Source organism: Heterodontus francisci, chromosome 14, assembly GCF_036365525.1.
Source record: "Heterodontus francisci isolate sHetFra1 chromosome 14, sHetFra1.hap1, whole genome shotgun sequence".
In the NCBI taxonomy this organism is placed as follows: Eukaryota; Metazoa; Chordata; class Chondrichthyes; order Heterodontiformes; family Heterodontidae; genus Heterodontus; species Heterodontus francisci.
The window spans coordinates 42,205,423-42,218,580 of NC_090384.1; the positions used below are offsets into that span (position 1 = coordinate 42,205,423).

General features: G+C 43.2%; 1 protein-coding gene across 4 annotated transcripts in view; it reads left to right on the top strand.

Moving 5' to 3' along the window:
* LOC137376993 (oxysterol-binding protein-related protein 8-like) overlaps positions 1-13,158 on the top strand; it is a 209,723-nt gene that overhangs the window by 11,726 nt on the left and 184,839 nt on the right. Inside the window, exon 2 of one of the 4 annotated variants that reach the window (XM_068046064.1) lies at positions 2,497-2,563. The exons of the other annotated variants lie outside the window; for them this stretch is intronic. Coding sequence (XP_067902165.1) covers positions 2,543-2,563 — 21 coding nt within the window. The 5' untranslated portion in view covers positions 2,497-2,542. The remainder of the gene's footprint in view (positions 1-2,496; positions 2,564-13,158) is intronic. 4 annotated transcript variants of the gene reach the window in all.

Consider the following 13,158-nt stretch of genomic DNA (forward strand, 5'->3'; position numbering starts at 1 on the left):
CAAGGACAATTTAATCTATACCCCATCATTCTCCTTTATCCATATACCTATCTAAAAGCCGTTTGAAAGTCCCTAAAGTTTCTGACTCAACAACTATAGAACATAGAAAAATAAAAAATATGTGCATAAATTATTGAAGGGCAGGACAGGTTTGCAGAGCATACAGCATCCTAGGCTTTATTAATAGAGGCACAGAGCATAAAAGCGAGGAAGTTATGTTAAACTTGTATAGAACACTGGTTCAGTCTCAACTGGAGTACTGTGTCTAGTTCCGGGCACCACACCGATGCAAAGGCATCAGACAGAGTGCAGAAAAGGTTCATGAGTATGGTTTCAGGGATGAGGAACTTCAGTTACATGGATAGATTGGAAAAGTTGGGACTGTTTTCTTTGGAGAAGAGAAGGTGGAGAGGAATTTTGATAGAGGTATTCAAAATCATGAGGGGTCTGGTGTTATGACCAGTTGAGAAGAGGGTCCAGAGGTTCCCTCTCAGCCTTTGCTTGGTTTAATCGTAACAGGTTTAATTTTTAAAACACCATGTTTTAGCTCCCCCTCAGTGATTCCTTGTTCACTGCTTTCCAATTGTAAGGCAAAAAAAATCAACAAACAGGTTTTATTAGATTTAAACAAGAAAGGTGGAAGTTTATTAACCTTAAACTCTAATCCAGTAAATGACTACGAATACGTGACGCGACCATGCTAGCATGCATACACAATAAACACACACGCAGATAGAGACAGAAAAAGTAGAAAGAATAAAGGGAAAAAGTTTGAGGCAATAGCTGGGTGTATTTACAGTCCTTTGAGTTCAATGTGGAGTCTTTGGTTGCCAGTAACTCTTGCTGTACGTTGGAGCTCGGTGCACACTTTAACTTGTTTCAATGTAGGAGTTTTTTCTCTCTTGAGGTTTAAGCGACTTCAGTGGGTCTGGAGGTTTATGAGAAAGCAAGAGAGAGCCAGCTAGGAGAGAGGCTCTCTTGTTCCAGGTTCAGTTGCAATCTGCAGTCTGTCTTCAAACTGGCCTGTGTGTAGTTCAAAAGCCTGGGCCAGCCGGTTAGTCATGTGACCAGCTGGTTTAACAACTCCTGCGTTTGTGGATTCTCCATCTTAACGGACAGTGGAATGTGAGCTTCCTTGCACCTTCAATGGCTGTTGATCAAAATCCATTTGGGTTAATTGGAGCAGGGAGTAGTTGCTTTGTCTCTCCAAGCAAATGTCTGGTGATCTCTTTAAACAAGTCATTTCTTCACTCGAGCAACAGTTTAAAATTAATGTTCACATGACAAAATTAATAACCTCATTCTTAGCAGGTGGGGGTCTTCATGACACTAGACAGGGTAAATAGGGAATGACTGTTCCCATTGGTGGAGGGATCGAGAAAAGAGGGAACAGATTTAAGGTAATTGGCAAAAGAGGCAATAGCGACATGAGGAAAAACTTTTTCATGCAGCGAGTGGTTAGGATCTGGAAGGTACTTCCTGAGAGTGCGGTGGAGACAGGTTCAATTGAGGCATTCAGGAGAGAATTGGATTGTTACCTGAAAAGGACGAATGTGCAGGGTAATAAGGAGGAGGCGGGGAAGTGGCACTAGGTAAACTGCTCTTTCGGAGAGCCGGCGCAGACATGACAGGCCGAATGGCTTCATTCTGTGCTGTAACAATTCTGTGATTGTGTGATTCTGTGATTGTGTTACAAAGCCACAGAGCAATCAGAAGCAGACTATTTCCCACAGTCCCCCCAATTTTGTTCTTTTCTTTCTTGAAGGTGTGAACTCATTCTGGAGTCCAGTTGCGTGGTTGCTGGGAGCTCTCAAATATTTTTCCCAAATGGTCACATTTTATGTGTGAGCTAAGGTGGTACATAAGTGCCAAGTTAGGAAACAAACTACAGCTGACCAACAGCTTCAAGCAGTCCTGGGATGACGGGATTGACCAATAAGGAGAGATTGAGGTGACTGGGCCTGTATTCTCTAAAGTTTAGAAGAATGAGAGGTCATCTCATTGAAGCATACAAAATTCTTACAGGGCTTGACAGGGTTGATGCAGGAAGGATGTTTCCCATGGTCTAAAACTGGGGGACGCAGTCTCAGAATAAGAGATAGGCCACTTAACACTGAGATGAGGAGAAATTCTTCACTCAGAGGGTGGTGAGTCTTTGGAATTTTCAACCCCAGAGGGCTGTGGAGGCTGAGTCACTGAGTGTGCTTAAGTCAGAGATCGATACATTTCTAGATATTAAGGATATCAAGGGATATGGGAATAGTGTGGAAAAATGGCATTGAGATCAAAGATCAGCCATGATCTAAATGAATGGCGGAGCAGGCTCAAGGGGACGAATGGCCTACTCCTGCTCCTATGTTCCTATGACACAGCCCGAATAAAGCTGGCAATTCAAGTACTGTCTCTATTACAAGTCTATGACCTGTGAAATCAAGTGGTTACCAGGGTTTTTTAATTTATGTTTTAAGTTTACCCAATATTCCCTTATTTATTTAGGAGTTAAAGGAACATGCATGCATGAAAGACTAAGGGAAAAATACAAATGTTGAAAGCACAAAATTTAGTAAGTATCTCCGCTCCTGCTCCTGCACCACTCCTAAAAATGTTCACATTAATGCTTTATTTGCCACAGTTCCAGTATCCAGTGTGCTTTTATTGTTTTCTTTGCCTTCATTGAAAAAAGATGGTCCTGAATTTCCTGTGGTGGTATAACTGGAACCCATTGTTATACCCATTTTGCCAAAAGGAATTTACACCAGAGTTTCTTGTCAATTTTATTAGCATACGCTGGGGTGTAAACAATCAGGGTCTGAGGAAAGTATGGAACTCACGCCATATATTCCTTCTTTATATGAAAATTAACAGGAAATTCCAGACTGATTTTTGGAACTGAAAAAATAATGAATTTCCAAATGACAAGTACATCATTGAAAGTTAACCTCTGCTTAGCATTTAGGAATGGATTATGTTCATTTATACTTTAAAATGTATTTCTGTCAGTAAACTTGGGTAATCTATTACTGTGAGAAACAGTTTTAATTTTTTTTAAATGGCGAATACAAAATAGGATTTGAACTGTACTTTATTGATCATGGCTCACTACAGTCAGGATTGTAGGGAAAAAATTCAGAATCGTGCACATTCCTTTCAAATGTGCCCCACCCCCAAGCACATGTGCCAACTTGTACATTTTGAGAGGAATTTCACTCTCAGTTAAAGCTGGCACACTCACTCCCACATCCTTCTCAGTAAAAGCAGGCCCTCCTCTTTCTTACCTTACATCAAAGCACCAGTCCTTCCTTTTCCCCACTTCTCCATCTTCCAAAAAAACACCACTGGGCTTCTTCATTCTTCCTCATCAAAGCACTGATCCCAGCATTTCCTTTGTCTCCCCTCACACAGGACCACTCTGGTTTCTTCTCCCTCCCCCCTTTCCTTCAGCCTTTGCTTCATATCACTATTATGCCTCCACTTTCACTTTCCCTCCGAGTTGGTATGTATAATAATGATGGTTGGCAGTTGTTCTCAAATGCTGATTTTTTTCCAGAAGTGACTGAATACTGACAAGGAATAGAAATCCTTTCTCTTCAGTACCTCATGGGCAATTGCAGTTATATACCAGGGACTGAACGTGGCACCTTATTTATCTGTATGGCTCAGCTGAAAATCAGGCACTGCTTTTGCACAGCTTTTATTACTGGAGGCATCAAGAAGGAGCATTCATCTTTTTAATAGAGTTGTTTTGCTTGAAAGAGCAGCTGTTTGCTCCCCACATGACAGATTGAGTACAATAGTCATGTGTACAATTCCAAGAAACTATTCTTCTGTGCAAATCAGCACCTTTACAATTGTAGATGACAAACCAATCCAAATTGTCTGAAATGGCTCAACAAATTACGACCACTGACGAAGCCCATACTGGGGTCAAGATCGGCACATGCCACAGGTAACCCTGGAAAATGATGTGATGTAATTATGTTTTTGTGCACTTACACATGAGGTTGGAGTGTCTGTGTGTTAACAACAGTGTGAGGTTGGAGTATTTGTATGTTATGGCAGTGTGAGGTTGGCATGTCTGTGTCAATGGCAGAGTGAAATTGGAGTATCTGTATGATTATGGCAGTGTGAGATTGGAGTGTCTGTGTTAATGTCAGTGTGAGATTGGAGTGTCTGTGTTAATGTCAGTGTGAGATTGGAGTGTCTGTGTTAATGTCAGTGTGAGATTGGAGTGTCTGTGTGTTTATGGCAGTGTGAGGTTGGAGTATCTGTGTGTTCATAGCAGTGTGAGGTTGGAGTGTCTGTGTTAATTGCAGTGTGAGCTGGAGTATCTGTGTGTTTATGGCAGTGTGAGGTTGGAGAATCTGTGTTAATTGTAGTGTGAGGTTGGAGTGTCTGTGTTAATTGCAGTGTGAGGTTGGAGTGTCTGTGTTAATTGCAGTGTGAGGTTGGAGTGTCTGTGTTAATTGCAGTGTGAGGTTGGAGTGTCTGTGTTAATTGCAGTGTGAGGTTGGAGTGTCTGTGTTAATTGCAGTGTGAGGTTGGAGTGTCTGTGTTAATTGCAGTGTGAGGTTGGAGTGTCTGTGTTAATTGCAGTGTGAGGTTGGAGTGTCTGTATTAATTGCAGTGTGAGGTTGGAGTGTCTGTGTTAATTGCAGTGCGAGGATGGAGTGTCTGTGTTAATTGCAGTGTGAGGTTGGAGTGTCTGTGTTAATGGCACTGTGAGGTTGGAGTATCTGTGTGTTAATGGCACTGTGAGGTTGGAGTGTCTGTGTGTTAACGGCAGTGTGAGATTGGAGTGTCTGTGTGTTAACGGCAGTGTGAGATTGGACTGTCTGTGTGTTAACGGCAGTGTGAGATTGGAGTGTCTGTGTGTTAACGGCAGTGTGAGATTGGAGTGTCTGTGTGTTAACGGCAGTGTGAGATTGGAGTGTCTGTGTGTTAACGGCAGTGTGTGATTGGAGTGTCTGTGTGTTAATGGCAGTGTGAGATTGGAGTATCTGTGTGTTAATGGCAGTATGAAGTTGGAGTGTCTGTGTGTTCATGGCGGTGTGAGATTGGAGTATCTGTAATTATGGCAGTGTGAGGTTGGAGTGTCTGTGTGTTAATGGCAGTATGAGATTGGAGTGTCTGTCTGTTCATGGCAGTATGAGATTGGAGTCTCTGTGTGTTAATGGCAGTGTGAGATTGGAGTATCTGTGAGTTAATGGCAGTGTGAGGTTGGAGTGTCTGTATGTTAATGGCAGTGTGAGATTTGAGTGTCTGTATGTTAATGGCAGTGTGAGATTGGAGTATCTGTGTGTTAATGGCAGTGTGAGGTTGGAGTATCTGTGTGTTAATGGCAGTGTGTGATTCGAGTATCTGTGTGTTAATGGCAGTGTGAGATTGGAGTATCTGTGTGTTAATGGCAGTGTGAGGTTGGAGTATCTGTGTGTTAATGGCAGTGTGAGGTTGGAGTATCTGTGTGTAAATGGCAGTGTGAGGTTGGAGTATCTGTGTGATAATGGCAGTGTGAGGTTGGAGTATCTGTGTGTTAATGGCAGTGTGAGGTTGGAGTATCTGCTAATGGCAGTGTGAGATTGGAGTATCTGTGTGTTAATGGCAGTGTGTGATTGGTGTGTCTGTGTGTTAACGGCAGTGTGAGGTTGGAGTATCTGTGTGTTAATGGCAGTGTGAGGTTGGAGTATCTGTGTGTAAATGGCAGTGTGAGGTTGGAGTATCTGTGTGTTAATGGCAGTGTGTGATTCGAGTATCTGTGTGTTAATGGCAGTGTGAGATTGGAGTATCTGTGTGTTAATGGCAGTGTGAGATTGGAGTATCTGTGTGTTAATGGCAGTGTGAGATTGGAGTATCTGTGTGTTAATGGCAGTGTGAGATTGGAGTATCTGTGTGTTAATGGCAGTGTGTGATTCGAGTATCTGTGTGTTAATGGCAGTGTGAGATTGGAGTATCTGTGTGTTAATGGCAGTGTGAGGTTGGAGTATCTGTGTGTTAATGGCAGTGTGAGGTTGGAGTATCTGTGTGTTAATGGCAGTGTGAGGTTGGAGTATCTGTGTGTTAATGGCAGTGTGAGGTTGGAGTATCTGTGTGTTAATGGCAGTGTGAGGTTGGAGTATCTGTGTGTAAATGGCAGTGTGAGGTTGGAGTATCTGTGTGTAAATGGCAGTGTGAGGTTGGAGTATCTGTGTGTTAATGGCAGTGTGAGGTTGGAGTATCTGTGTGTTAATGGCAGTGTGAGGTTGGAGTATCTGCTAATGGCAGTGTGAGATTGGAGTATCTGTGTGTTAATGGCAGTGTGTGATTGGTGTGTCTGTGTGTTAACGGCAGTGTGAGGTCGGAGTGTCTGTGTGTTAATGGCAGTGTGAGATTGGAGTGTCTGTGTGTTAATGGCAGTGTGAGATTGGAGTATCTGTGTGTTAATGGCAGTGTGAGATTGGAGTATCTGTGTGTTAATGGCAGTGTGAGATTGGAGTGTCTGTGTATTAATGGCAGTGTGTGATTGGAGTATCTGTGAGTTAATGGAAGTGTGTGATTGGAGTATCTGTGTGTTAATGGCAGTGGGAGATTGGAGTCTCTGTGTGTTAATGGCAGTGTGTGATTGGAGTATCTGTGAGTTAATGGAAGTGTGTGATTGGAGTATCTGTGTGTTAATGACAGTGGGAGATTGGAGTGTCTGTGAGTTAATGGCAGTGTGTGATTGGAGTCTCTGTGTGTTAATGGCAGTGTGTGATTGGAGTATCTGTGTGTTACTGGCAGTGTGAGACTGGAGTATCTGTGTGTTAATGGCAGTGTGTGATTCGAGTATCTGTGTGTTAATGGCAGTGTGAGATTGGAGTGTCTGTCTGTTAATGGCAGTATGAGATTGGAGTATCTGTGTGTTAATGGCAGTGTGTGATTCGAGTATCTGTGTGTTACTGGCAGTGTGAGACTGGAGTATCTGTGTGTTAATGGCAGGGTGAGATTGGAGTGTCTGTGTGTTAATGGCAGTGTGAGATTTGAGTGTCTGTATGTTAATTGCAGTTTGAGATTGGAGTATCTGTGTGTTAATGGCAGTGTGAGATTGGAGTATCTGTGTGTTCATGGCAGTGTGAGATTTGAGTGTCTATATGTTAATGGCAGTGTGAGATTGGAGTATCTGTGTGTTAATGGCAGTGTGAGGTTGGAGTATCTGTGTGTTAATGGCAGTGTGAGGTTGGAGTATCTGTGTGTTAATGGCAGTGTGTAATTGGAGTATCTGTGTGTTAATGGCAGTGTGCGATTGGAGTATCTGTGTGTTAATGGCAGTGTGAGGTTGGAGTATCTGTGTATTAATGGCAGTGTGAGGTTGGAGTATCTGTGTTAATGGCAGTGTGAGGTTGGAGGATCTGTTAATGGCAGTGTGAGATTGGAGTATCTGTGTGTTCATGGCAGTGTGAGATTTGAGTGTCTATATGTTAATGGCAGTGTGAGATTGGAGTATCTGTGTGTTAACGGCAGTGTGAGATTGGAGTGTCTGTGTGTTAACGGCAGTGTGAGATTGGAGTGTCTGTGTATTAACGGCAGTGTGAGATTGGAGTGTCTGCGTGTTAACGGCAGTGTGTGATTTGTGTCTGTATGTTAATGGCAGTGTGAGGTTGGAGTATCTGTTTGTTAATGGCAGTGTGAGGTTGGAGTATCTGAGTGTTAATGGCAGTATGAGATTGGAGTATCTGTGTGTTAATGGCAGTGTGTGATTCGAGTATCTGTGTGTTACTGGCAGTGTGAGACTGGAGTATCTGTGTGTTAATGGCAGGGTGAGATTTGAGTGTCTGTGTGTTAATGGCAGTGTGAGATTTGAGTGTCTGTATGTTAATTGCAGTGTGAGATTGGAGTATCTGTGTGTTAATGGCAGTGTGAGATTGGAGTATCTGTGTGTTCATGGCAGTGTGAGATTTGAGTGTCTATATGTTAATGGCAGTGTGAGATTGGAGTATCTGTGTGTTAATGGCAGTGTGAGGTTGGAGTATCTGTGTGTTAATGGCAGTGTGAGGTTGGAGTATCTGTGTGTTAATGGCAGTGTGTGATTGGAGTATCTGTGTGTTAATGGCAGTGTGTGATTGGAGTATCTGTGTGTTAATGGCAGTGTGTGATTGGAGTATCTGTGTGTTAATGGCAGTGTGAGGTTGGAGTATCTGTGTGTTAATGGCAGTGTGAGGTTGGAGTATCTGTGTTAATGGCAGTGTGAGGTTGGAGGATCTGTTAATGGCAGTGTGAGATTGGAGTATCTGTGTGTTCATGGCAGTGTGAGATTTGAGTGTCTATATGTTAATGGCAGTGTGAGATTGGAGTATCTGTGTGTTAATGGCAGTGTGTGATTGGAGTATCTGTGTGTTAATGGCAGTGTGTGATGGGAGTATCTGTGTGTTAATGGCAGTGTGTGATTGGAGTATCTGTGTGTTAATGGCAGTGTGAGGTTGGAGTGTCTGTGTGTTAATGGCAGTGTGAGGTTGGAGTATCTGTGTTAATGGCAGTGTGAGGTTGGAGGATCTGTTAATGGCAGTGTGAGATTGGAGTATCTGTGTGTTCATGGCAGTGTGAGATTTGAGTGTCTATATGTTAATGGCAGTGTGAGATTGGAGTATCTGTGTGTTAATGGCAGTGTGAGGTTGGAGTATCTGTGTGTTAATGGCAGTGTGAGGTTGGAGTATCTGAGTGTTAATGGCAGTGTGTGATTCGAGTATCTGTGTGTTAATGGCAGTGTGAGATTGGAGTATCTGTGTGTTAATGGCAGTGTGAGGTTGGAGTATCTGTGTTAATGGCAGTGTGAGGTTGGAGTGTCTGTCTGTTAATGGCAGTATGAGATTGGAGTATCTGTGTGTTAATGGCAGTGTGTGTTTCGAGTATCTGTGTGTTAATGGCAGTGTGAGATTGGAGTATCTGTGTGTTAATGGCAGTGTGAGGTTGGAGTATCTGTGTGTTAATGGCAGTGTGAGGTTGGAGTATCTGTGTGTTAATGGCAGTGTGAGGTTGGAGTATCTGTGTGTTAATGGCAGTGTGAGGTTGGAGTATCTGTGTGTTAATGGCAGTGTGAGGTTGGAGTATCTGTGTGTTAATGGCAGTGTGAGGTTGGAGTATCTGTGTGTTAATGGCAGTGTGAGGTTGGAGTATCTGTGTGTTAATGGCAGTGTGTGATTCGAGTATCTGTGTGTTAATGGCAGTGTGAGATTGGAGTATCTGTGTGTTAATGGCAGTGTGAGGTTGGAGTATCTGTGTGTTAACGGCAGGGTGAGATTGGAGTGTCAGTGTATTAATGGCAGTGTGAGATTGGAGTATCTGTGTGTTAACAGCAGTGTGAGATTGGAGTATCTGTCTTAATGGCAGTGTGAGGTTGGAGTGTCTGTGTGTTTTTGGCGGTGTGAGATTGGAGTGTCTGTGTGTTCATGGCAGTGTGAGTTTGGAGTCTCTGTGTGTTAATGGCAGTGTGTGATTGGAGTATCTGTGAGTTAATGGAAGTGTGTGATTGGAGTGTCTGTGAGTTAATGGAAGTGTGTGATTGGAGTGTCTGTCTGTTAATGGCAGTATGAGATTGGAGTATCTGTGTGTAAATGGCAGTGTGAGGTTGGAGTATCTGTGTGTAAATGGCAGTGTGAGGTTGGAGTATCTGTGTGTTAATGGCAGTGTGAGGTTGGAGTATCTGTGTGTTAATGGCAGTGTGAGGTTGGAGTATCTGCTAATGGCAGTGTGAGATTGGAGTATCTGTGTGTTAATGGCAGTGTGTGATTGGTGTGTCTGTGTGTTAACGGCAGTGTGAGCTCGGAGTGTCTGTGTGTTAATGGCAGTGTGAGATTGGAGTGTCTGTGTGTTAATGGCAGTGTGAGATTGGAGTATCTGTGTGTTAATGGCAGTGTGAGATTGGAGTATCTGTGTGTTAATGGCAGTGTGAGATTGGAGTGTCTGTGTATTAATGGCAGTGTGTGATTGGAGTATCTGTGAGTTAATGGAAGTGTGTGATTGGAGTATCTGTGTGTTAATGGCAGTGGGAGATTGGAGTCTCTGTGAGTTAATGGAAGTGTGTGATTGGAGTATCTGTGAGTTAATGGAAGTGTGTAATTGGAGTATCTGTGTGTTAATGACAGTGGGAGATTGGAGTGTCTGTGAGTTAATGGCAGTGTGTGATTGGAGTCTCTGTGTGTTAATGGCAGTGTGTGATTGGAGTATCTGTGTGTTACTGGCAGTGTGAGACTGGAGTATCTGTGTGTTAATGGCAGTGTGTGATTCGAGTATCTGTGTGTTAATGGCAGTGTGAGATTGGAGTGTCTGTCTGTTAATGGCAGTATGAGATTGGAGTATCTGTGTGTTAATGGCAGTGTGAGATTGGAGTATCTGTGTGTTCATGGCAGTGTGAGATTTGAGTGTCTATGTTAATGGCAGTGTGAGATTGGAGTATCTGTGTGTTAATGGCAGTGTGAGGTTGGAGTATCTGTGTGTTAATGGCAGTGTGTGATTGGAGTATCTGTGTGTTAATGGCAGTGTGTGATTGGAGTATCTGTGTGTTAATGGCAGTGTGCGATTGGAGTATCTGTGTGTTAATGGCAGTGTGAGGTTGGAGTATCTGTGTATTAATGGCAGTGTGAGGTTGGAGTATCTGTGTTAATGGCAGTGTGAGGTTGGAGGATCTGTTAATGGCAGTGTGAGATTGGAGTATCTGTGTGTTCATGGCAGTGTGAGATTTGAGTGTCTATATGTTAATGGCAGTGTGAGATTGGAGTATCTGTGTGTTAACGGCAGTGTGAGATTGGAGTGTCTGTGTGTTAACGGCAGTGTGAGATTGGAGTGTCTGTGTATTAACGGCAGTGTGAGATTGGAGTGTCTGCGTGTTAACGGCAGTGTGTGATTTGTGTCTGTATGTTAATGGCAGTGTGAGGTTGGAGTATCTGTTTGTTAATGGCAGTGTGAGGTTGGAGTATCTGAGTGTTAATGGCAGTATGAGATTGGAGTATCTGTGTGTTAATGGCAGTGTGTGATTCGAGTATCTGTGTGTTACTGGCAGTGTGAGACTGGAGTATCTGTGTGTTAATGGCAGGGTGAGATTTGAGTGTCTGTGTGTTAATGGCAGTGTGAGATTTGAGTGTCTGTATGTTAATTGCAGTGTGAGATTGGAGTATCTGTGTGTTAATGGCAGTGTGAGATTGGAGTATCTGTGTGTTCATGGCAGTGTGAGATTTGAGTGTCTATATGTTAATGGCAGTGTGAGATTGGAGTATCTGTGTGTTAATGGCAGTGTGAGGTTGGAGTATCTGTGTGTTAATGGCAGTGTGAGGTTGGAGTATCTGTGTGTTAATGGCAGTGTGTGATTGGAGTATCTGTGTGTTAATGGCAGTGTGTGATTGGAGTATCTGTGTGTTAATGGCAGTGCGTGATTGGAGTATCTGTGTGTTAATGGCAGTGTGAGGTTGGAGTATCTGTGTGTTAATGGCAGTGTGAGGTTGGAGTATCTGTGTTAATGGCAGTGTGAGGTTGGAGGATCTGTTAATGGCAGTGTGAGATTGGAGTATCTGTGTGTTCATGGCAGTGTGAGATTTGAGTGTCTATATGTTAATGGCAGTGTGAGATTGGAGTATCTGTGTGTTAATGGCAGTGTGTGATTGGAGTATCTGTGTGTTAATGGCAGTGTGAGGTTGGAGTGTCTGTGTGTTAATGGCAGTGTGAGGTTGGAGTATCTGTGTTAATGGCAGTGTGAGGTTGGAGGATCTGTTAATGGCAGTGTGAGATTGGAGTATCTGTGTGTTCATGGCAGTGTGAGATTTGAGTGTCTATATGTTAATGGCAGTGTGAGATTGGAGTATCTGTATGTTAATGGCAGTGTGAGGTTGGAGTATCTGTGTGTTAATGGCAGTGTGAGGTTGGAGTATCTGAGTGTTAATGGCAGTGTGTGATTCGAGTATCTGTGTGTTAATGGCAGTGTGAGATTGGAGTATCTGTGTGTTAATGGCAGTGTGAGGTTGGAGTATCTGTGTTAATGGCAGTGTGAGGTTGGAGTGTCTGTCTGTTAATGGCAGTATGAGATTGGAGTATCTGTGTGTTAATGGCAGTGTGTGTTTCGAGTATCTGTGTGTTAATGGCAGTGTGAGATTGGAGTATCTGTGTGTTAATGGCAGTGTGAGGTTGGAGTATCTGTGTGTTAATGGCAGTGTGAGGTTGGAGTATCTGTGTGTTAATGGCAGTGTGAGGTTGGAGTATCTGTGTGTTAATGGCAGTGTGAGGTTGGAGTATCTGTGTGTTAATGGCAGTGTGAGGTTGGAGTATCTGTGTGTTAATGGCAGTGTGAGGTTGGAGTATCTGTGTGTTAATGGCAGTGTGAGGTTGGAGTATCTGTGTGTTAATGGCAGTGTGAGGTTGGAGTATCTGTGTGTTAATGGCAGTGTGTGATTGGAGTATCTGTGTGTTAATGGCAGTGTGTGATTGGAGTATCTGTGTGTTAATGGCAGTGTGTGATTGGAGTATCTGTGTGTTAATGGCAGTGTGAGGTTGGAGTATCTGTGTGTTAATGGCAGTGTGAGGTTGGAGTATCTGTGTTAATGGCAGTGTGAGGTTGGAGGATCTGTTAATGGCAGTGTGAGATTGGAGTATCTGTGTGTTCATGGCAGTGTGAGATTTGAGTGTCTATATGTTAATGGCAGTGTGTGATTGGAGTATCTGTGTGTTAATGGCAGTGTGTGATTGGAGTATCTGTGTGTTAATGGCAGTGTGTGATTGGAGTATCTGTGTGTTAATGGCAGTGTGTGATTGGAGTATCTGTGTGTTAATGGCAGTGTGAGGTTGGAGTGTCTGTGTGTTAATGGCAGTGTGAGGTTGGAGTATCTGTGTTAATGGCAGTGTGAGGTTGGAGGATCTGTTAATGGCAGTGTGAGATTGGAGTATCTGTGTGTTCATGGCAGTGTGAGATTTGAGTGTCTATATGTTAATGGCAGTGTGAGATTGGAGTATCTGTATGTTAATGGCAGTGTGAGGTTGGAGTATCTGTGTGTTAATGGCAGTGTGAGGTTGGAGTATCTGAGTGTTAATGGCAGTGTGTGATTCGAGTATCTGTGTGTTAATGGCAGTGTGAGATTGGAGTATCTGTGTTAATGGCAGTGTGAGGTTGGAGTGTCTGTCTGTTAATGGCAGTATGAGATTGGAGTATCTGTGTGTTAATGGCAGTGT